The sequence below is a fragment of the Scatophagus argus genome, chromosome 13 (genome assembly GCF_020382885.2).
Source record: "Scatophagus argus isolate fScaArg1 chromosome 13, fScaArg1.pri, whole genome shotgun sequence".
NCBI classification, from domain to species: Eukaryota; Metazoa; Chordata; class Actinopteri; family Scatophagidae; genus Scatophagus; species Scatophagus argus.
In genome coordinates, this window is record NC_058505.1 from 9,092,591 (window position 1) to 9,115,648 (window position 23,058).

At 42.4% G+C, this 23,058-nt stretch overlaps 1 protein-coding gene across 4 annotated transcripts in view; it reads right to left on the reverse strand.

The window, feature by feature from the left end:
- The window catches only part of agap3 (ArfGAP with GTPase domain, ankyrin repeat and PH domain 3), a 111,468-nt gene that overhangs the window by 68,168 nt on the left and 20,242 nt on the right, over positions 1 to 23,058 (reverse strand). Inside the window, exon 1 of one of the 4 annotated variants that reach the window (XM_046407333.1) lies at positions 4,395 to 5,118. The exons of 2 other annotated variants lie outside the window; for them this stretch is intronic. In XM_046407333.1, coding sequence (XP_046263289.1) covers positions 4,395 to 4,512 — 118 coding nt within the window. In that variant the 5' untranslated portion in view covers positions 4,513 to 5,118. Of the gene's footprint in view, positions 1 to 703; positions 2,894 to 4,394; positions 5,119 to 23,058 lie in introns of those variants that run through there. One more of the 4 variants, XM_046407331.1, reaches the window with a different exon arrangement.

Here is a 23,058-nt window from a genome sequence, read left to right on the forward strand (position 1 = left end):
GGAAGTTACAAATATTTGCCTCTCTCTGCCTGCTCATCCAGGCAACTGGACAAATGCACTCCTCTGTCAGTGTTAACCTTTAAACGCAGTCCTTAAGTCGTCTTCTCGTCTCCTCATCATTACAGCATGTAAGCCCTCTTAATTTAGCCCTGCGAGGCTGCCAAACGCATCCCTATTACAGCCACTAACTGCTTTAATGCTACTGCTTTAAGCCGTGTCTCTGTGAGGCCAACAGACAGCATTATCAAGACTCCCATGTCCTGTGTCTGGGTAACACAGAGACAGTACTGGGACTGTGTTATACCATGGTGACGCCATTGTAAAACAAGCCATTATGATGTGTCCTTATCAGTCACTGCTGATTTCATTTTACCATACTTACCTATTGATTTACTGAACTTGGTAAGGCGAATTAACTGCTGTATAAGTGCATACACACAGGAATTTTGCACATGAAAAACACTGGAGAAATAAGTACCCAAAATAGAAATTCCAAAGGGACTCTCTGAAACCAGACGTTTTTGAATACCATCCAAACTCACAGCTCGCCATGTGTTTTTCATTTGCTTGTCCTTCTAAAAAAAAAAAAGAAAAAAGTGCACTTCCGTGTTTCTCCTGAACTGCAACATTCTGTGCAGTGAAGTAGGGACTATAAATGGAGAAATGAGTGGAGAAATAAATTCAGTAATCTTCCAGGTCTTACCTTGACCTTTGTGGGAGTCAATGCCTGCCAGAGTCTCTATGGTGACTGGCTGTGACTTATTATTCCCAGCCAGGGGATACTGGCCTGTGTCTTTGCTCTGGGACAGCTGCGTTTCACATTTGCCACTATATGGCTGCTCTTTCCGCCTGAAACGGTTGGCTATGAGCTGCCATATGCTTGGTTCTTCCTGAACTGGCTTGGAAGTTAGTTTTGTTGGACAGAGGGGCACCTCCATAACCTTGACCTTTCCCTTGTTGTGGTAATGAATGTACTGCATGCCCCTATCCTCAGTCTGCTCACTGGAAGTTGGAAGCATTCTTCCAGTGAGGTAAGAGAAAGGCCGTGGAGGCATTGTTGTCTCCTCAGATGTACTTTTAGTCTGAGAGCACTCCTTTGACTCTGTTTCCAACCCTAAAGTAACTTTGTCCCTGGGCCGAGCCCTCCTTATTCGCAGACTGAGGCTACGTCTTAAGGAGCTCAGTGTACTTTTTGGAGCATCAGATTTGTTGAATTTGGGAGACGATTTTGCATCTTTGTTACTTCCCTTCTCCTCGCTCTTATCTTGAGGTGATTTGCCAAAAAGCCTCCAACGGAAGCCCCCTCTTAGAAAGCCTCCTCCATCACCACCTGTATGGCTGCAGCTCCTCTGGCTGTTTATCTCATCATCAGAACCCCTCTTTCTCAGCTCTAGTACTGTCATACTGACAGGCCTTGGTTTCCAGCTCTTCCTGGCCCTCGGGGTCACCTCTGCAGAGACCAAAGGCCTCTGAGCCACAACTGAATTGAGGCCATCCACTGCCCTCAACTCAGCCTTCCTGCTTCTGTACTGCTGGTCATTTTCTAAAATGCCTGCCCTCTTGAGGGGGTGGTGGTTCCGGGACTCCGACAGGACCGGGCCTGGGCCTGGGCCTGCCAGCATGCACACACTCCTGGGCCTCCGTAGCCGTCCTTCTTGATCAGGTTCAGAATCCCTTTGCTGCTTGACTGAGTCGCCATACATGCTCATCGCTTTCCTCCCCAGCCGAGTTTCATCCTGGCGTGGCCATCGCAGCACAGCCCTGGGCAGAGAGCTGTGTCCTGCAACAGTGCCATGTCCCCTAAAGACAAGTCCTTTAGCATGGACAGTGACAGAGTGTAATGTTGAGCGCTGAATGTGTTGCTCCTGGGTGTCTGTCTGAGCAGCTAACTCTGCCACGTCTCTGTCTTGCTGTGACGAGTTACCTGGGTGCTTGGAAGGCTGTCTGAAAAACCTGTCTGTCTTCATTTTTCCCTCCACCTCCTCTAACTCCTCCTCAATCTCCTCCACAACCACGTCCTCTCTGTGCTCCTTAGCTCTACCTGTGCAGCTCAGGGAGGGCCACCTGTCGAGCTCCTGTCGTGCCCTGCCCTGCCTGGGGCTGCTCTCCATTGGCACTAAACTAATTATCTCTTCTCCTGACTGGCAATTCTCCACCAGGGTGTGGGTGACCCGGCCCATTCCCGGCTCTGACACAGGCGCATCTTCCTGCAATTCTTTCAGGATTACAGAGATATGGTAAACGGTTTTCCCCTGCTGCTGGCCAATGGTTGTACTCCTTAGGGTTGCATCCACGGTCCCACTGCTAAGGAATAGCATGGCACTTCACTAACACCGATTCACAAATACGTCCTCATTCACACACTAATGCAAGTGTGTAGCACAAGCCAATGATCACATTCTGTGCAGGAGCTGTTGAGATTCAGCTCATAAAGTCCTTCATTTGAAGACTAAATTCCTATGCCAGGCATAATCCTTCACCTTTGACATGGGAAAAAACTTCAAACAAGTCAGAGCAAAGCCTTGCTGCCACCTGCATCCTCTGGCTCCTTTATTCAGTAGACTCACACAGGCACTTAGATGGTAGCTGCTTTCTCCACAAATTTTGTTCTACCTGTCCTGCACAGGCAGATGGACAAAAGAAAACAGGTTATCCACAGCTTGCTTTGCAATAAAGTCATATCTGTAATGGCTACAAAACTTGAAACTTAAACAAAACACTGAATCATCCTTCCTCTTTGGCAAGTTACGAACTGTGAGCAATCCTTGTTGTTGGCGGTGCAGACAAACCCCTTAATCTCTGAGCTCTTGCCATGCAGAGCATGAGGGAGGGAGTCTCTGTCTGAACTTTCAGCTGCTTTCCAACCCCCGGGAACACATGGAAAACAAGGAGTGGATCCCACAGGCATTAAACACGCCCTCCTGATTTCTCTGAGCTGCGAGTAGCCCCCAGAGACATAAAGAGGCACAAGTGAACATGAGATAGAGAGAAGACTGTTGATTATAGGAGTGTGTAATCAGCTCAAAGATTACCAACCATGAATGGACACTTTGTGTTCTTCTGACCAATGGCAAATGGCAATGGCAAAAAATATAAAGGACAATCCATTCGCATGTTTAATGAAAGAAGAAACGTTCACCATTTACTTCACATTCTAGTGACCTTCTACTTGTATAAAATTTAAGGGTCTTGCATAGTTACACTGATTGGGTCGTACACACTTTGGCCATTTTGATAAATACAAAATGCATGCTTCTCACTACAGGATCTACGAGAACAGAAATACAAACCCATGTTAGTATCTGCACAACTGCACACCTCACTAGTTCCCACTACACAGTCTACACACTGCGGGAAGGCTTAAGCTTAATGGACCGAACATCCTATACATTTTCCCGGTTCCATTTTCAAAGGTGTGCTGCTCCATGATGCATTAATGAACCGAAATGGAGCCATCAAATACAGGATCATATGCTATAAAGATCATCATCTGAAGCCAGATTTTGCCTTCTTAGCTCTGCAGCACTCTGGTTACAGTACAGTGAGGACTGTAACCAGAGTGCTGCCCCTTTGTGGTAAAAAGAGAAAAATGCTGGTTGGAAAGGAATATTGTTGAAACTCGTCCCTTAGGTTTCCACTGCTTTCATTTTAGTTAATATTAACACTAGTATAATTAGCCCAAACAGTGTTTTTAGGACACACGAGCAGAACAACAATGTTTATATGTGGATATTAAATGAAAAGGTCTCAGTACAACACTTCCGATGTTACATAAAATCCCAGAAGAGGCAAGTTGTCAGAATTTGCATTATCATTATTACTGAAGAGGGACCGTGACAGGGAAAACAGTAGAAAAAGTGGCAACACTGACTGCCCATTCTCAGAGTGCGTCACTGTGGGAAATCCAGCATAACCATGAAGCTGAAAGTTGCAGTCCAAGCGTCACAGCAGCTTTGTGCCCAAAGCATTTGTTGCAAAAATCTCTCTTTTCATAAAAACACTGTAAGATCCTCACATAGCTGAATCATTTCCTCGGGTTGAACAAAAAACACGCTCCAGAGGCCTTGATCCAGCTCGACTGCATCAAGGTCTTTGCCTTTTCATACCATTCAGAGTGCGTGTGATCAGAGAGGTGTTTCTTGGTGCATTTTTTTCTTTTGTGTTCTTATCAGTAGACTGTTAGAATGAAAACAATTAAAGATCAAACATTTAAAGTATGGTTCCAGGAAACCTAGTGCTTTTCTTTTTAGCAAGTGCAGTAACCATACACACATATGCACAACCAGGGAAATCTTGATGTTTCTCATGAGACAGAATATTGAGTATTACCAGTAAAATGTCCAGATGCCGTGACAGTAAATTAAGAGCTCGTGTGAAATTGTGCTGGCGTTTACCTGTGTCTAGAAAGCAAGGGTTGGGAATCATCTGATCATCATCAAGCAAACGGTCTGTTTCGTTCCATGGGACCTGGTGGCGACGAATTCGTCTACGACTCCCAAAGCACAGCAACATGGTCTTCTTATGAACTCAAAGGGACGTTTACATCACTCATAATTTAACCCTCTAAAGAGAAAATGCAAAGGTGCCTGAAATTTTATGTGTCAGTCCAAGTTGTTGGTCACCTTTTCATTTTCCTCTCCTCATGGGTTTCGTCTTCTTTTGCTTCTACATCAGAGATCGTTGAGAAAATCACCTTGTGGCTCAATGCTCAGCTCCAGTGTCAGAGTGTTAGTCCTGGGTCATTTTTGTCCCGGAAAATCTCTCTTTTGTCAGCTGCATCATGCTGTGGCCATGATGTGCCTTTCATGCAGACCTGATAATGTGGTTACCAGCAGAAACCCGAGCGGCTACTGGTCTGAGGAAGTGGCCCAGTGAGGCCATGTGCCATGGTTCACTTCCTCCTGGTAATTCCTAATGCAGGTGTTTGTGAAGAGGGTCCTACATAAGAAACTCTGATAGGATTAAAGTTAATCCACTGTCCTGTTGTCTCTGTTGCGGTTCGGTCCGGAGGAAACCTGCACTGTAGTAAATCCTGGGATTTCAAAGTGCTGACAAGGTAACAGAGCTTCTGTTGTGTGCCCCTCACTCCTCGCCTATCCCACAGCTAAATGTTTCTCTCTCTTGTAACCGTATCTTGATGGCAGCAGGGAGGGTTTTTCAGAAAAACTGGATTAGCATGTTTTGAGGCTCCTGGATTACCCTCCTCCATCTCTATATCTCTCTCTGTGCATGAGTACACATCTGCCTTTTTGTGAGCAGATGTCATACTGTGTGTGTTGGCTGGTTATCTATTTATGTGTGTGTGTGTCACTGTTAAAAAACGTGTTGTTGTTTTGCCAACATGGCTCTGCCCTGACTTTGTCCTTTCCGTCCCTCAGGCTACATTCAAAACAACACAACCAGTCATCTCTCCCAGCAGTCTAAACATAACGTTAAATTGTAAATGCATCACACATTTACACATAGCATATCCAAAGTAAATTAGAAGACAAGAAGGAACATTTTTTCTTTCATATCTAATGGGAAATAACACCCATTTAGTTCAGGTATACTTTTATTTGAAAAATGTATTACAGTCCCTAATTAAATAGTCTGTATTTTTGACTCATCATCCAAACTGAATTCGGTTAGAGCTTATGTTATTCAATCATCTTTGCATTTTCAGTCGAGATAATCTGACACAATATACTATACTATACATTTCCAGAGGGGGGCAGTAACATCACTAAGGTACTGTACACTGATTTGAAGACTGCATTTTGAGAAAAACAGCCCTCTAAGAACATTCTTGTCAAAGTTTGAGCCAACATCTAAAATTCAGGAACCTCATTCGGATGCTGCAGTCACCGACTGTAAGCTTGGAGATAGTGAGGGGCTGAATTGGGAATGGTTTTCACAGCATCGCCAATTACCTTCAGGGCTTAAACAATTTCAGGGGTTGTGATACCTTTTGAATGCCTATTAGCAGGAACCACAGGACAGGCACGTTTGAACAGCAGACATGACAGACGGGCAGCACTGGTGTATTAATATACAGACGCAGACACTGCGCGCGACTGTTGTTGTCTGGCACATAGAATGATGCATCCAAGCCATATGAGTAAAGCTTACTAACCCCTCGTCAGTATTAGAACATGAGTCAGTGTGAGGAAGACAGCTGTGCAGACATGTACACACTTTCATGGAGGACAGTTTGCTTCCACTGGCAAACAGGCTAACAGGAACAATCGGTGAAGGCGGTTCCCTGCCTTAGGATAATGAGGATGAGGATGGCAGTTAGTTAGTTGTAACTGAACGCTGCCTAATATGTTTTTTGTCAGTAAGGTGTTGCTGACCTCATTCACACATACGCAACAGCAGCACGACTCACACCTCACGAGCATCCAGCGTTCCTCAGGACTGCGCAGACAAAACCTGTGGTGTTATCTGCTTTCCTCGAGCTCAAATATAGCCGTGTCGTCCACACAGTTCAGAGCTGTTTGGTGAGAGCTTTGCATGACAAATCAGTGTCAGAACTTGCATCAGTGATTCACAAGGATTAATGAAACGTTCATGACTTTTCATTGGTATTGATGTCATGCTCTTAAATATAGCCTCATGCGAATGTAAATGACTGTATTGCACAGGGAACCCAACATGGAAAAACTAGAGGGAATTATTCACAGCTATCAGAGAAAGTCCTTGACTGAGAAGACATCTGACCTCACTGTACAGAGTCATAGTGCTTAGCATCATCACAGACCAGAGACTTGAATTGTTAATTGACCCTGTGAGAGATTTCGCCTTTTCTTCAACCATGTCAATTCACTCCTGATGCCATTTTTTGGGTTTTAATTTTAGCTGGTTGCTAGTTACAATGTGCATTTGGGCAAAAAATGGAAAAAATGTAGAGCAGTTTAGATAAATACTGAGGGGAAGATCTTTGAGGCTAAATGTTTTAGCTAGTGCTTACTTATAAGATCATGTTTTAAATAAATCTGTATATTTAAAAATTAAATTGGTCCATGATTCCATTAAGGTGCATATAGATCCACTAATAGTTTAACTGCTTCCAGATATTCAGATACAGGGATACAGCAATGGTAAGACTACATGACTACTGATGACTCCTTACAACTAGTGAGCTTTTAGCAGTATTAGCTGCTTCTAGGATATTACATAAAGCACAACGCATACAGTAAAACACAGTGTCTAAAATAATTTCCTTTTGACTTTACGGTCCTCTACATTTACAAAACAGCATTTTATCTGTATGTTCTGTGTAAATACATCCACAATGGAACAGAAAAGCAGTATCCATGGCAATGATTACTACCTTCCACAATCAATCCAACAATGCAACACTCCACATTTTATAAACATATCATCGTACAGGTCCAAAATCTTCAGAATTTACTGAGTGAACAATTGAGCGTCTCATTACATGGGGTGTAATGAATGGCTGAACAACTGAGCAATACTGAATACAGCCATTGGTCGATTATTGAACCAAAATATCTAAATAGACAATGTCATAAAAGGAGCAGTACAATATCACAGATACAAAAAAATCAAAGGTTTTTGGTCACGTATAGCTGACTTCATTCAGTTTAATGCAACCAATCGATTAGTCAGTGATTGGGGAAAAAACACATTGACAATTAGAATAATTGTTTATGCAAATGTACAAATGTAAAGTTATTTTCTAATACATATGTACTTATTTAATATACCACATTGTGAGGAGGTTTCATAACACCCAGGTGTTCCCTCACTCATGCCACTGTGGCAACCCAGCTAAGCAAAAAGTAACTAAAATTAAAAATCTGTCACCACATCTTAAGAAAACAAGAAGACTGAATTATCCCAGTTAATTATAAGTGTGGGCAGTCACAAAGGAGTCCCTCTGGAGCACTGATGTTTTCCTGGGTGTGACTATTCAGCTCTCATTGGCACAAAAACCCTACAAACAGATCTGTCAAACAGCAAACGACCTTGAAAGACCTGAATTATAATTTGATTTAAAAAAAACACAACAACAACACACATAGGAGATGTTGTTCAAAGGTTGTCAAAATAATGTACAACAGTATTTATTCCCAAATGCCACAATGAGAATCGCTTCGAGATGTAATGTAAACAAACTTTGCACTTTGGGTGTGACGTGAGCAATCTGTGCATCTGTGTGTGCAGGAACCCATGCACCGACACACGCAAAAACACACAGCGGAAATATGCAAACATGTGCTTTTTGATTCCCCCACACCCAGTGATTAGACAACGATCTACCAATTTTCAAAGACATAATATTACCAGACCCCTTTCTGTATCAACACTGAATTAATGTTAGCAACTGAATCAGTCAGGACATTCATACACAGAGACAGAAGGGCTACAGACGGCAAGGAAAGTTTATGATAATTATGCTTGCAGTAGTGGTATTCAGCGTGGGCGTAGAGCTTTTTAAAATTCAGCTGCACTAGCGATGAGCATACGTCACCATTGCTCCACTGCAGAGAAAATGATAGGTTCGAGGACGTCTGTGGGAGGTTGTGAAAAAATTCCAGACGCTTCTGTCTCTAAAATTCAGGTTTTGAGAGAGAGCAATGCATTTGTATAGAGTGTGTGAGAGAAAGACAGCGACTGAGAATGTATGAGATTGAATGGGAGAGAGACAGCGACAGAGTGTGTAATAGTTGTGTAACCTAAACTGTACAGGCAGCAAGAAGCCCCTTTTCTTAAAATGTTTGACATTCAAGATCCTCCCTGCTAATTTCTCTGTTTTCTTTGACAGAAAATAACACAAAACATAAAGTGCCAAGGACCAGCACTTGTCTGCAAATGTACTGAACATGCATGGGTGGATGAACAGGTGGGAGTCTTGACTTTTCGACTATTGATTTGTGCTACCATCACAACAGCCCTGCCAGCATTATGCCACTACTCGTTTGATGTGCCAGATGAAGAACAGCGGATGAAGTTTGCAAGACCTGGCTAGAGAGAGAGAGAATGGAACAACTGAACACAGAAAAGGTCAGTGCGAATTTCAGTCGCTGGGAACGGGCAGGGAAACACGGAGGCATATACTGGTTTGCAGAAGATGACAAAATGACCAGTGAGAGAACGTAGGAGGAAGCTGCAGAGAGATGCACAGTTTTTACAGGCAGGTTTGTGTGGGCTGGTGGCTCCCAGTCCTCCTCCTCCTCTACACATTAGTTTGCAAACCCCCGCTTTACTTCTGGTGTCATCTTTCAAAACTTCTCCAAATTCACTTTCATGCAATAGCTTTGATGTGGTATTGCATTCTGTAATCTTTATTATAATGTAGGAGCGGTGCCAATATCAGTATTACTTCTAGTGTTATTACACAAGAACACAGGGAGCAAAGATGAGGTATTCTTGCATTTCAGTCAATCAATTCACTGAAAATAATGTCCAGTGATAGCTAAAATATGTGAGAATGTGAAGCAGGTTACAGTTTGCAAACTGAAATCCCTTCAATCAGGCTTCTGTGTGGTTTAGGAGAAGAGCTTTGATTGCCAAAATCTATAGCGTTCAAGCTTTCATGCTAGCTGAATACTACTCTTATTCCAATTTCCTTCTTCTAATAGCAACATGTAATCTGTCATGCACCATCTGGCCTTCAGCCACACTCTTGTGTCACACCGTCATCCTGTTATAACAACAATCTCGCAGTTGTTGAGATAAATGGAACTGCCAATCACAACATCAGTAGACCACAAACTGACTTCATCTTGCTACAATAAAGAAAAAACACTTAAACTATGAAGCTAACTTTACCCTGGTTCTGATTTTTAAACACCCTTCCTACTCCTCATTAGGTAGCAACGCTGCTCTTGAGATGCATAGCATAAGCCACAATCATCAGTTCTTTGTGCGGATTACGTGCACCACCATAATTCTGCTGTATTTTTGCGGGAGAGTAAATCTACTAAATATTGTCTAATTCTGTTCAGTCCTCTACTTTTCAATCCCTTCGAGGTTTGTCTTTCCGTGCGGTTCCAAAAAGAGCGCCAAGAATAGCGACACATTTGGGCACAAGCTCCCATGTAATTTCCCACGCCTTTTGTCTCCGTTCCTGTGCCGCCCATGCATGCTGAGACAATAAGTTGGAAGCTTCGTTACAAAGCTGACAACACCATTTTACAAAGAAGTCATGAGGAATACCATCAACCCCCCCCAAATAACATGCAAACCAATGGAGGCGCAGCTGACTGATTTAACACAGGAGTATTTATTTGTTTCTATCAAGCTGGTGCTGTTGATGAACCGCAGTTTTGCAAAATCAAAACTCTGTGTGGAAAGATTCAGTGTTCCTCCCTTGACACTCTGCCATTTGCAAACAGTTATGCAATCGCTTTTCAACAGATAATGGCTCCAGGATAGTGACGCATCATCGATTCTGCATTCAATGTAGGATTAATTGCTGTTATGTTCGCTTAACTAGCATATCTGTGACTGATTTCAAATCCTCGGCCTGTGAAATAACTCTGGGACATTCAGTTCCACAGGTGACTGGCAATGAGGCCACGCTCCATTGGTTCAAGTTAAATGGCACTCACTAGGACGGGCACTGTGGTAACTTGGTTACCAGCAATTAGCATGCTGCATAGAGAGTGAAGGACAGGAAAGGGAAGACAGAGAGGTAAACATATAAAGATCAAGAAACAACAACAACAAAAAAATTATTTTTAACATCTCAAGATCAAAAACACCAAACTGACAGATAGAGATTCCCTCCCTGTAGCTCGCACAGGCCTGAAATTTCCCTGAGGCTTCAAAAGTGGAGCTTTAGCGTGAAATTGAATTCATTTATAGTAAACATTGTGAACCTCTATCAGAAATGACACACCATCAGTATTTTGGATGGGGACATGTCCTGAATCAGACAGCCACACACAGAGGCTTAGTTCCAGCTCAGTCGCTGTCTACAATTGCTGAATGACGGAGACATCGAGGCTGGAGAGGCCAGCACAAACATCTGTATCCTAATTTGTGAAGTTTTATGACAGCTCTATTTGTCTAAGTCAGTATGGTGCAGTTATATTACACACTCCTCATGACATTTTTAGGTGCCCTTAACATAATGACATATCATCCTGTCCCTGCCAGGTACATCCAAGGAGGAAACATTTCATCATGCTCATTTTTTTTCAGTCCGGCACAATGTGGGCATGAGCAGCAGGTCGAGGTGCACCAGAAAACCTGGATGTGATTAAACTGGACGTGGAGACACTGAGCGATGGTGCCTGACTAGCATTTCCTGCAATCTGGCTTTCGAGAAATGAGGCCTGCTGGAGGGCTTTTGTTATAATGTTAGCCAAGTCTGGAAGTGGCAGCACTGAGATGGACTAGCCGGAACTCCATGAAACATACACAACAGCTTCCCATACTCACAGTCGTAAGAGTAATATAGAAACATAAGCTTGTCGTCATTTTCTTTTTCGCCGTCTTTAACTTTGTAATGTGAGAATATCAAAACTGCTGAACGGGATCTGCAGGGCACCACGCTGTGCTGAACACACAGTTTCTGAGACTCCATCTGATGTTTTACCACAGCGTCAGGTCTTGACACTGGCAACTGAAAGACGTGAAAATTGGACGGTATTCAACTGACCAATAAAATCCTCCCTCAAAAAAATAAAAACTGTGCACAACCGTTTTTGTAGGTTTGAAGAAGAATGAGTGGCAAAAAAGCCTGCGTGAGATATCACATGAAGAGATACATGTTTTTAACCTTAAGGTAAAAATAAAATATATTTGGAATTTGTATTATAATAATAATAATAACATCCATCTAAACTCTCACTCCTTTACTTGAGAATTCGAGAGATCAACCCAGCTTGTTCAGACTCACATCCAGCCTGGAGAATGATTTCTTTCAAATACTGGCAAGCCATCTTTACTGGGGGAAAAAAAAGTGAGTTCTCCCTTCAGAAGCTGTCAGAATCTAGTCAACTTAATGGAGGCACATATCTGCTGTACCAAAGAGATTTATTTAATAACTTGTGCAGCTCTGTGGAGAGTGTCCAAGCAGGCAGCTGCCATACAAGTACAGTTAAGACTCAAAGAAGCAAACATCCAAGGGAATGATGCAGTTGTCATCTCTGCACTTTTAGTGATGAAATGTGTTCCTGTGCATCAGAGCTAGAAAAATGCTGACGTTAGGCTTAGGCTGCACTAATTCCAGTAGCCGAACAATATGTCCAACATTTCAGCACCTTTCCACCCGAAGCAAATCATTTTTCAGCAAAGAAAATGACATCAAAATTGCGATAAATGGGCATTTAATGAGCAAGAGCGAATATGAAGCACTTGAGGCCTCTTTAACGCACTTCATAGCAAGAATCACGTATGCAGAGCATGTACAGTGTGCATTATTATTCAGAATTACTGCCTCATTGAGATCTGAAGTGTCATAACCTCCTACACCTCCAATCCATGCTAACTTTTCAGCAATTGATTTTTCCCCCTGCCACTGAGGTTGATTGTGTTTGAATATGATGCACACAGACACACACACACACACACATGCGCGCACGCACACACTCCGCATGCAACATCCTATCTTCCTTTGAGTAATCCAAAGTGAAATAAGCTGCCTAATGAGCTGAGAATTTCGGTTTGGGCTACTGGAAAACAATCCTCAGCAGCAGAAATGACACAACAATGTGATCTCCTCCAGGTTCTCCTCCTCTTCCTTCTCTTCCTCCCCTCCCTCTGCGTCTCTTTAACTTGATCCTATCCGCCCACAACCTCTCCACCCTCCCCGTGCTTGCTGAACACCGCATCAGCAGCATCCCCCAGGAGAAGGGAGACCTGTTCTTTAACTATACTGTTACGAATAACTGCCACTTCAAAAAACTGCCAAGATGCACCGGCTTTATGTGCACCCACACCTTCTGGGAAGATGCAGTTCTATAATGTGATTCTGTGTTATGTAACCTTGTGTGATAAATAACTGCCGACACTTTAAGATTAATGAAATCCAGGGGAAGCCCCCCCACCTCACCCCACACACACACACACACACACACACACACACACACACACACAGCCTGATCTACAGTACTAAGATGACGGTTCTGCTATTTTTACTCAGGCATCTCCATAGGTACTATAGTTTCTGAGGTCACATGGCTGCCCGCCCCTCAGAGAGGCACCCTGCTGCAGTGCACTATTTCTGGGCTCCTGGCAGATGAGACAGGTGTGAGCGCTTGTGGAGGGAGAAACCTGCTGAAAGGTGCTATGGCACTCCACTGCTTCAGCGCTGATGGTGGAAAGATAGGTGCAAAAAATAACTAGAATCCCAACCCTCCCTTCTGTTTTACCTGACGCAGGCAAGTTTAAACAGCTGAGATTCAAGGTCAGTATTCAGGGGATCAAAAGGTAAAGCCTCGTGTCTCTTGCTGTTATTTTTGACTGATAGGCCCTTTTGTATCGAGTCTGAAGCGGCTGCTGCATGCCAATGAGATCAGCACAGCAGCGTCAGTTTTGAGCCCATCACGGTGACAGCTGCAGGATGGCCGACATTATGTTGATATCAGTTTTCCTTTCTCATAACACAAGCCTCATCTATCTAGAGAAACATGAGACTGGTTCTTTCAGAGAGCTGATAAAGAACTTTAGAAATGGCAAATACAAAAAGGTGCAGACTTTTTAAAGATAAATGGTATCAAAAACAGCATCTTTTAGTGTACTTTACTCAACAAAAACAGATACACAATATATCAGATATTCACTGTCTGAATGTCAACTACATACTGAACACAAGAAGTTTGTAGCAGAAACACACAGACACAAAGCTCACCGGTGTTATATTTTAGTGCAGTGGTTCATAACCTCTGTGGCTAATGAACCATTGAAGAGGAGGCTTTGTCTACTTTCTCTACTTCCTATCCTATCCTCTGATCATCTCCTGACCCCTCAGATACATCCAGTGACTCCTCCTTGTGGTCCTGACCCTCATGTTGGGAGCCACTGGTGAGGGAAACTTCATACATCAATGAAATTATCTCACAGTTTAAACTGTTTTTTATGCACCCAAACAAATGAAGGTAAGAATTCTAAATTGGTTACGTGACCAGATGAGGATCATTTATGATCAGTCTCTCAGACCTACAGAATAAATCTGATTGGGGGAAAATTAATGTTCATTAACTCAAGCTGCTACAGTGAAGCTGCTCAGTGTCCAACAGATAAGACTATGGTTGTACTGGGTAGCCTCCTGGTGTGAATGCGTAAATAAATGTTGACATAAATAAAGACGTGTCTTTTCGGTGAATAGCCATCCAAGACATGGTCAACATATAAAAGCATACAGCCTTGGGTTTTGGGACATTTTGGGAAATGATACAACAAAAAAAAGAAGAAGAGAGAAATAAAACTGAATGGGTTCTACTGAAATGACAGGTTTTCCCAAGAACTGCAATAAACAAGTCCATGTCCTTTGATGTTTTTCCTTTGTGCTGGTGTGCAGTCAGAAGCACAGTAGACTTCCTAATGCACCTATTGCCACTGAACAGCATCAAACAGATGATTTAAGTCCCTAAAAACTCACAAAGCTGAAGTTTAAAATGAAAATAAGTGGAAACAGGGTCATTACTAAATTACTGCAAATATCTTTTAGTAGATGATGCCGAATGTTTCATTATCAGTAAACCACCACCTGAACATCGGCATGCAGGCGCTCAGGTGACACCACACTGCTTTAATCTTGTAATGACGTCAAGTGATAATCTCTCACCTAATGTGTGCTGGAAGACAAAGCCTGTCGACATTAAAGTCAAAGTGAGTGATTATTTTAAGGATCATCGCTACCACCTGAAATATTGCAACAGAGAAGTGATCAGATAAAATCAAAACTGATTTCATTCTAATGCATAAATTAAACGAGCGATGAGCTTGTGGGCTCAAAGTTCTCAAACTTCCGGATATGAATTCAATCCTTATTGAAGATGCCGGAGACAGTTAGTCTGTCAGTAATAGAAATGATCTCTTACAGTCCACCGCGATTGCAAATGACAGTTATTCAACTCACAACTTTTTGAAAGGTTAAAAAAAAAAACAACAAAACAAAAATAAAATAAATGAAAACCCTGCAGGACAATACAGAAAATATTGAGGAGAAACGAGCGATTGTGTGTAGTGTCAATCTTGATGGTAATTTCCTGCTTCTCAAATGGCAAATTAACTTCCCGTGTAAAGCGCTTAAGGAGGTAAATACATGTTTGCTTACGAAATACTTGACAGATAAGCAGCTGCTGTCAGGATTCAGTCTGATTTGCACTGGCTTTCACTTTCTTAGTGCTAAGGAGACTTTGTTAAGGAAGAAACAAACTGAAAAAGTTGTGACACATGCACGATTGGTATGCAACAAACTACACTGACAAAGCATTACCTGGGCCGGGGTCATACTTGCTACGATCCCCCGGGACACTGGCTGCGAATAAACTCTCCTGACTACTCAAATGTCTGCTCTAATAATAAAAATATGTGGGAGAAAGATCGCTAATTATCCTCTTCACACGTAAATTGTCAGTCTGCTTGTGTCTCCATACCTCCTAATCGTCCAGCAATGACTCATGCTGCTATAGATCTAAGGCCAAGATAAATATGTATCCACCTATCAAGGTTTTCATAAGGTAAAGCTTACTCACTCGCAAGTAATGTCACCAGGTGCTTTGATTCAGCATTAAAAAGTCAAAAATTCCTCAGTTTAATGCTTATTAACATAGGAAACTGCCACAACTTTCAAAACCAGTATAGCTAATCCAAAGACCATCAGAGATGCAACTTGAATGTTCAGATTTGGTTCCAGCTACTGTTGTTTAAATCGATTTGTGTCCGCTGCTATTGTGCTTTCCCACTTCACACGGAGCATCTGTGTCATCACACAGTAGCTCCAGGCAAAGTGGGTCACAGCCCTTTAAAGCTAAAGCTTCTGCAGCGATCATAAACTTGTCTTTGAAACAACACCACCACATGAAAAACTTAGGATGCAAGAACGTAAGAAAAGAAAATCTTCAATTAAATACCCAGGTCACTCGGGGGAAAAGTGGCTTAAAGCCTCTGGCCCACTCAACCAAAGACAGAAAACAAAACAGAAACATGGTCAGTCATAGCAGAGCTCAGTCATGAGTATCATTGTGATGCACTGGCCTTTACCAGATAGACTTCTAGATTCACAGATAATCACCACACCACAAAAGCATCTGTACATAGCACATACAAGAGATGGCTATGGAAGGTAAACAAATAGCTAATCTGACTTTAGCCAACAACTGAGCAATGCCTTGACACAATAAACGGAAGAGATCCATCTAAATCCCAACATAAGCTCTGCCCACGTACCGCACAGAGACGGGCATAACACAACGGACGCCCTCTGTTTCCCGCGTCCCCTCGGTGGTCATGGGTAATATTATTTGTTGCAGTGGCTCTATTGCGGTCTCACTTCAATTTGACACTGTACCAACTTTGTTCCTCTGTCAGCTTCACATCAAAGGTCAAAAAGAAAATTCTCCTGTGTGTATGTCACACAGGACGTCACCACAAGGGGGCACTGTTGCTGTATAAAAATGCTGAATACATTTTGGGCAGACTATCATAAGATTATTTGCAGCTACAGCCTTTTTTTTACTGCATGCACTGAAAGGAAATGTGAAAACACTCAAAGATGGACAGATGATACAGAATAATTTTTGGAAATTTCCAGGGGTAGCCAAAAGATACCACCCACTCACATTTTCTAACATGATATTAAAAGATGTAAATGATCCTTTATTTATTTTTCAGATTATGTTTAAGTTTTAAGTTAAGATATTTCAACTTCCGGGATAAAAAAAAAAAAAAAAAAGAAAGAAAAGAAATCAGGCATCTCTGTTAGCTACAGCCACACAGGAGTGAAAAATCTACCAGCTTGTGCTCACTCTGGACAATCCACCAGCATGCACTGCGAGGTTGGAAGACGGATATTACATAAGAAGCTCATCAGTGGGGTAGTGGCCCACGCACTCCGCATCCTCAGTGGATTCTCTCACTGTTGGTCGGCCTCTCACTCAAAGTAAGAACAAAATGGCTGCGGTGACTGGCTGAGGGGGGAAAACGCAGCAGAGAGGCTGCAAATTTATGTGAATAATTAGCCATTAAACAGGCACTGCTCAATGGAAATGAACGTGGCGGTTATATGATTCAGGGGAAATGGCAGCAGACGTTCCCATTGGCTCAACTTATTTACACACAAGATGAACAGGGAGGGAATGCTAATTAGGCTCTTGCAGCAAAACAAGCATTATGCTTGCATTGTTTTAATAAATGTACCTATGGAAATTTTTGTTTCCATGTTTGGCCACTGTCTTTCGTTGTGTTTTCTAGTTAAGGGTGTCATTTTGCTACACAAATTGTAAACAGCAGAGTGTGGTCAGCTTGTGGTTAAAGCTGAGCACGGAAAACCACACGACACTCGGCTGCATTTGTTTCTATGCAGTAGTTTTTGAGGGAAGTTTGTAAACCTGCTGAATGAGAAGGTGAACTGGATTCTTGTGGTGATAGTTTTGCTTGCATGAAAATTCTTCTCCATCTCGTGATGGGTAATATAGATAGAGATTTTTTTAAAAAGAGTAAACTAAAATACAAGATGGGCTTTTTTTACCTAATGATTTCACTATTGAATTACCCCCAGGGATCAATAAAGTATTTCTGATTCTGACTCTGAACAAGCTCTATTATTTTCTCAAATGGCCGACTAATCATTTGGTCTACAAAAGGTCACAAAATAGAGAGAGATAAAGAGAGAGAGAATCAGCAGAATATGAATCTGCAGCTATTTTGATGATCGATTAAGCCATTTTCAAGCAAATACCCACTGTTTAGAGACTCTCAAATGTGTTGTCCTATTTGGATATTATTGGGTTTTGGACCGTCGGCTGAATAAAATAAACAACACCTTTGGCAACTGAAACTTCAAAGGGTAATTTAAATTCTGAAAATAATCATTAGTTGCAGCCCCCACAGAAAACCAAATACCAAGTTCTGCTGGTCAAACAATAAAAAAAGTTACAGACATTATTTTGGGCTCTAGGAGGTACTTTACAATTTTCTGATATTCTATTGGCCAAATAGCTAATCAGCTGATCATCTTAACTGTAAGGCAGTTGACACCTTCAGCTCATGACAACAAGCCTGATGAGGCATGACCTTCTAACATCCACACGAGACCGTAATCTAAAAATCAACAGCAGCTGAAGGAAGGAATAATCCTCTTCCACCAGGTGCTCCTCCTCGATTGTGGAGTTTTCACAAGTCGCCTGCGGCGGTCCAGCTGCGGCACGCCACAGAGGCAGGGGTGTGAGTTGATGTGACCCTCCTCGGTTCCCCGCAGATGGACAAGGGTCAACCGTGCTGTCAGATCATCTGCGTTGAGCCCCCGTGCGGCATGTGCTGTGTGCCAATCGCCTCTCCGCTATCACCGGCCCACAAACCCCTGTTGACTCCACGCCCACTTGCCCATCCACTGCACAGACAACCAGTTGCCTAGGCAACCTCAAAGGCCTCGTGCCTGTTTAAGTGTCAAGACGAATTTCATTTTACATTTCACTTGCACGACAATTCGATTTCATTCATCCATTCATTCAGGAGTTGCCACATCGGCCTGCCTCTTTCGGTGAACCAACCTGATGCTAAAATTTTAGCTCTCTAGTTTCCAAAGAAAACTGGAAACTGACATGTAAAACAGGCACTCAGACACTTTTTCTATCAGTCTTACAGACAAGAACTAATGTCACACTCTTCTATCTTCACAAAGTAGGTCGGGTGCAGTAAAAAAAACTGATAGAGATCATCTTCAAATAGCTCCGACAGATGAGTATAATTTGAATTTCAATTACTGTGTGCTATTTCCACCAAAGCGATTTATATGTGTAGAAATGAAGCTATAACGAAACACAGCCAACGTCATGATCAAAGTCAATTATAAAACAAAAAAACAAAAGCAAAAGTGAGCATATCTGCCAGTGGCATAATTTAGGTTGCATAACAGGGGCAACATTTTGGTAGACTGTCCTGTTGTGCAACGTACCTGTTAAGTAACGAATACACTGAAATCAAGTGTGCAAGATAGACTGTAACATTTAATAAGGGAGGCTTTGTGGCTAATATCATTCAAAGCAGTGAAGTTGCTAGTATTTGATTAGAAATGACCTTCAGATTTATCCATTTTAAAAATGTCATGAAGAAAATGAAGCAAAAGTCCATTTTATGAATATTTCATCCAGCTGTTCACATTTTAATCCAGTGACTTTTTTTTTTTGCACAGTCACCCAACACCCAGCAAAGCATGGCAGCCTCGACTCTACACCCAGTTCAAATGCTGCACAGCCATTTGATCAGCCAACACTATTTCCTCCCTCTATGAGAAAATCACACGGGTTAGGAAATTGGAAAAATGTCTTTCTGCTGTTTTGTTTTGTGTCAGAGAGAGAAGAAGAAAAAACAGAATCAGAAGTAACATTCAGTTCAGCCCAGCTGCTGTTGCATTCATCAATGCCAACGCTCTGTCAAGGGGGGTGTGACACACACAGGCAAACTCACTATGAAGTGCACGTACACAAACAGGCAGACAGACACACACACGCACACACACACACACACGCGCGGCTGGAGGCTGATGCTCTGCTCATCAGTGTCACTGTTGCCGTGCCCCTCGCTGCACAAATCACAGCAGGAGTGCAGACGATGGAAGGAAGAGGATGCTTACATAAAGGCGAACTTAGAAACAAAAGCTTTAAAGGATGCAAACATCCCCTGGCATGAAACACAGCCAAAATATACATCATGACAGAGAAGAAATTGTAAAAAACAAATTCAAAAATCACTGTCAGGCTGGAGATTAGTACACAAAATCGGCATCAATAGAAGACTTTCACTTCAAATTTAAAAAGTATCCCAATCAACCTTTTCTAAAAGCAGGAGTCTCACACACAAACACAACAACATGGTGGTGCAACAAAACTAAAGCTTGATAATTGCACATCCACAGCCCTACAGACAAACAAGCACCTTTATCAAGACTGGCTCAGTGTTTCCATGCGTGTTGGATTTCTTTATTCCTCATTTCTAGTCTATATTCAACAGAGCACTGCTGTCATGCTCTGTGCAGCCGCCCACGTTCACCCTTGCAGAGTGTGAGCGAAAAGAAAGAGAGAGAGAGAGGGAGAGAGGGAGGGAGGGAGGAAGAGAGAGAGAGAGAGAGAGAGTGGGAGGGAGGTAGAAGAGAAAACCTTGCATTCACAGTGAGAGACCCACGATACATTATGGGAGGACAAACCATATTGCTCCATGCTGTTTTTCTTACAAACCACTACATGACCAAACAATACACGCACATGTTGTACAAATCCAAGGCTGAATGCCAGGCCTTAGTAACCATACCCCTGGTCGAACGGCTGAATAAAGCCGAAAGGAAATACATTCTACCCAAATCTGTACACCAATAGATCAGATTCACGTTCTTTATATAATGGGAACATGTTTACCCTTCATAGACTTCAGCAGTTTAATAGCAAATTGATTTAAATGGGGGGGCTTTCAGAAGATTCAGGTATTGTTTACCCCCCAGGTCAGAAAAACATTGATTTTTTTATGGGAGAAAAGAAAAAAAAACCTCCTGCTTCTATGTTTTTCCAGCACATATGAAATATTGGATACTCCTGCTTTTCTGTCTAGACAAGATTCAAATTTAAACTCCAGTGAATACTGCAGCATAATAACAAAAACTGTGTTTCTGAAACAAAGCTTTCATAATTAAGGAGCAGAGAAAAGAAAGAAAAGTGCAGTCATGAGTTATGTAAGACCAACAATTTTCCAAACTAAAACCTGTACGAGGTGGAGACAGGCGATACACAGGACTATAACAACCAGTGGGCATACTGAGGTCACGTCCTTTGTAGTTTTCGAGCATTTGGGGGTGTTGGCTTCTAAAATGCTATCCGTGTCTAAGTTTGTAATTGTAGACTTCTCCCAACATTATTACTACGTTTATAAGAAACATTGTTTAAATTTAGCTATTTATTGGCACACAAAACAATAAACTTCAGCGTTTCTCCTGCAGAATTTTATGCCTGGCAGTGTGGAAAGGACTTTAATCCACAGTTTACACCTTCATGTTGACATTTACACAAAAAGAATTGAGCAAAAAGAATGAAGGGAGCAATGAAAAGATGAAATGTTAAGTGGACACACAAAATATGAAAAATGTAAATAATTAGGAAATATTTAGAAACCCTTTTCATGTCTGGCGCAAGGCCCTGGAAGCTGACAGAAGAGGATGCTTACAACAAAATGATAACAGTCTGACTGAAATGGAAATCATGTTGGACTTGATTGATTTGTGTTACAATCTGAAGATCCCTCATGAACGTGACCCATATAACTGCTGCTGGGGGGGGGGGCATCAGAGGCAGTTCATCAGTGAGGATGAGCTCCTCTCCCGGGACGAGACTCATGGTTCATATTCTGTGCCACTCATTTCTGAGTACACACACACACACACACACATTGGCCCCACCTTCCTCTCTGCCCACCCTCCCATTATAACTTCCTGTCTTCATCTCCTCTCCAACCTGACCGCTGACCCAGCAGAATATGAAAGGTGAAAGTGAAGCAGCGGCCACCAGTTTGGTACAACTTCTCTGACTTGTTGTTATGAAGGAGTAGAGGTGCGAAAAACAAAGACAATCAGATGTTTTGGCACTGCCTGCCCACTGAGTGAACAAAAATTATTTCTCCATGCAGCCTGAATTCCATCTGGCTTAGCAACCGCACTGACAGAGACAAAATGTTCCTTACTGTAGCTTGCAATGAGCATTAAACTTTGGTAATCATTGAGAGGGGATTACTTCACTCTACATCTATGCTCTCTTCACCAATTGGCCAACCTGTGTGGAATCAAATGAGGGGCAAAGCTGACAGATCTGATGTGCTCTCCATTATCCACACCGTGAATAGCATTATTAATAAAGAGTGTAGCACATGGCAGCAAATATGTACAGCCTGCAATATGCACTCAGCGCATCTTTGGCTCCTTATTTATCCGGCCAGGTATGAGGTAGCTCACACTCTCATTACTTGTAGAAAAATAGCTCTCTGCAGTTCAGTGCTCTCCAGGGGAATAAAGCTTAGAAACAGACTATGCACCTCTGCCTCGAATGTGACCTTAACTGGTTTATTTATGTAGTTACTGCAAAGGAAGGAGGAGTACAGAAAACTCTTTTTACACAATTAAATTAAACATGCACAGCAAATAATACAAAAAATATACAAGGCAAAGATGATAGAATAATTGATCTGGGGAGCACTTTGATTGCAATACATTGCAAAGTGCTGCTTCTCAGCAGCCTATGACTAATCCACAGTCAGAGGATTTGTTCTTATGGGCATGTTTTGGATGCCAGATGAGCTAGATGTTGTCTTGTCGAGAGGTAGGGCAGCTTACGTCAGCACTGCAGGCCGCTGGCCAACACTACAGAGCGAGGGCGCAGGACAGACAAGCATGATCTGCAGAAAGGCCTTTTCCCTCCAGGATTTTCCTCTCGAGCCTGGCAGAGCTCTGAGCCCATGAGTCTAATTCTGCCACCAGGCCAGTCCCTGGCATCCTCTCCAGATGGTGGTGAACAGGGGGGTGAACAGGGAGATTAGGAAGAGAGTGATGACTGGTTCCTGACTACACATCCGGTGGTTGAGTCCCATTCTCTTCTTCCTCCTACTCCTCCCTTCATATGCCAGTCACGGCCACAGAGACCGGATGCTGTCCCCTGTTTGTGCTTCAGCGAGGTGTTAAGCTGTTCGTGAGTAACATGACATGATGCTGTGGCTGTAAAGTCAGTGCAATACAAACACTAAAAGAGGCCACATAAAGCTATTAAATGACTGAACAAAATGGACAAAGTGTGGTACTGCACAATATTGATTTGTTTACCTCTGCTTTGCTTGATTAAAGACAAAGAGTAAAAGCAGCCAGAAAACCTGCAAGGCTGTAATTAAAATAAAATTCTGTTAGAG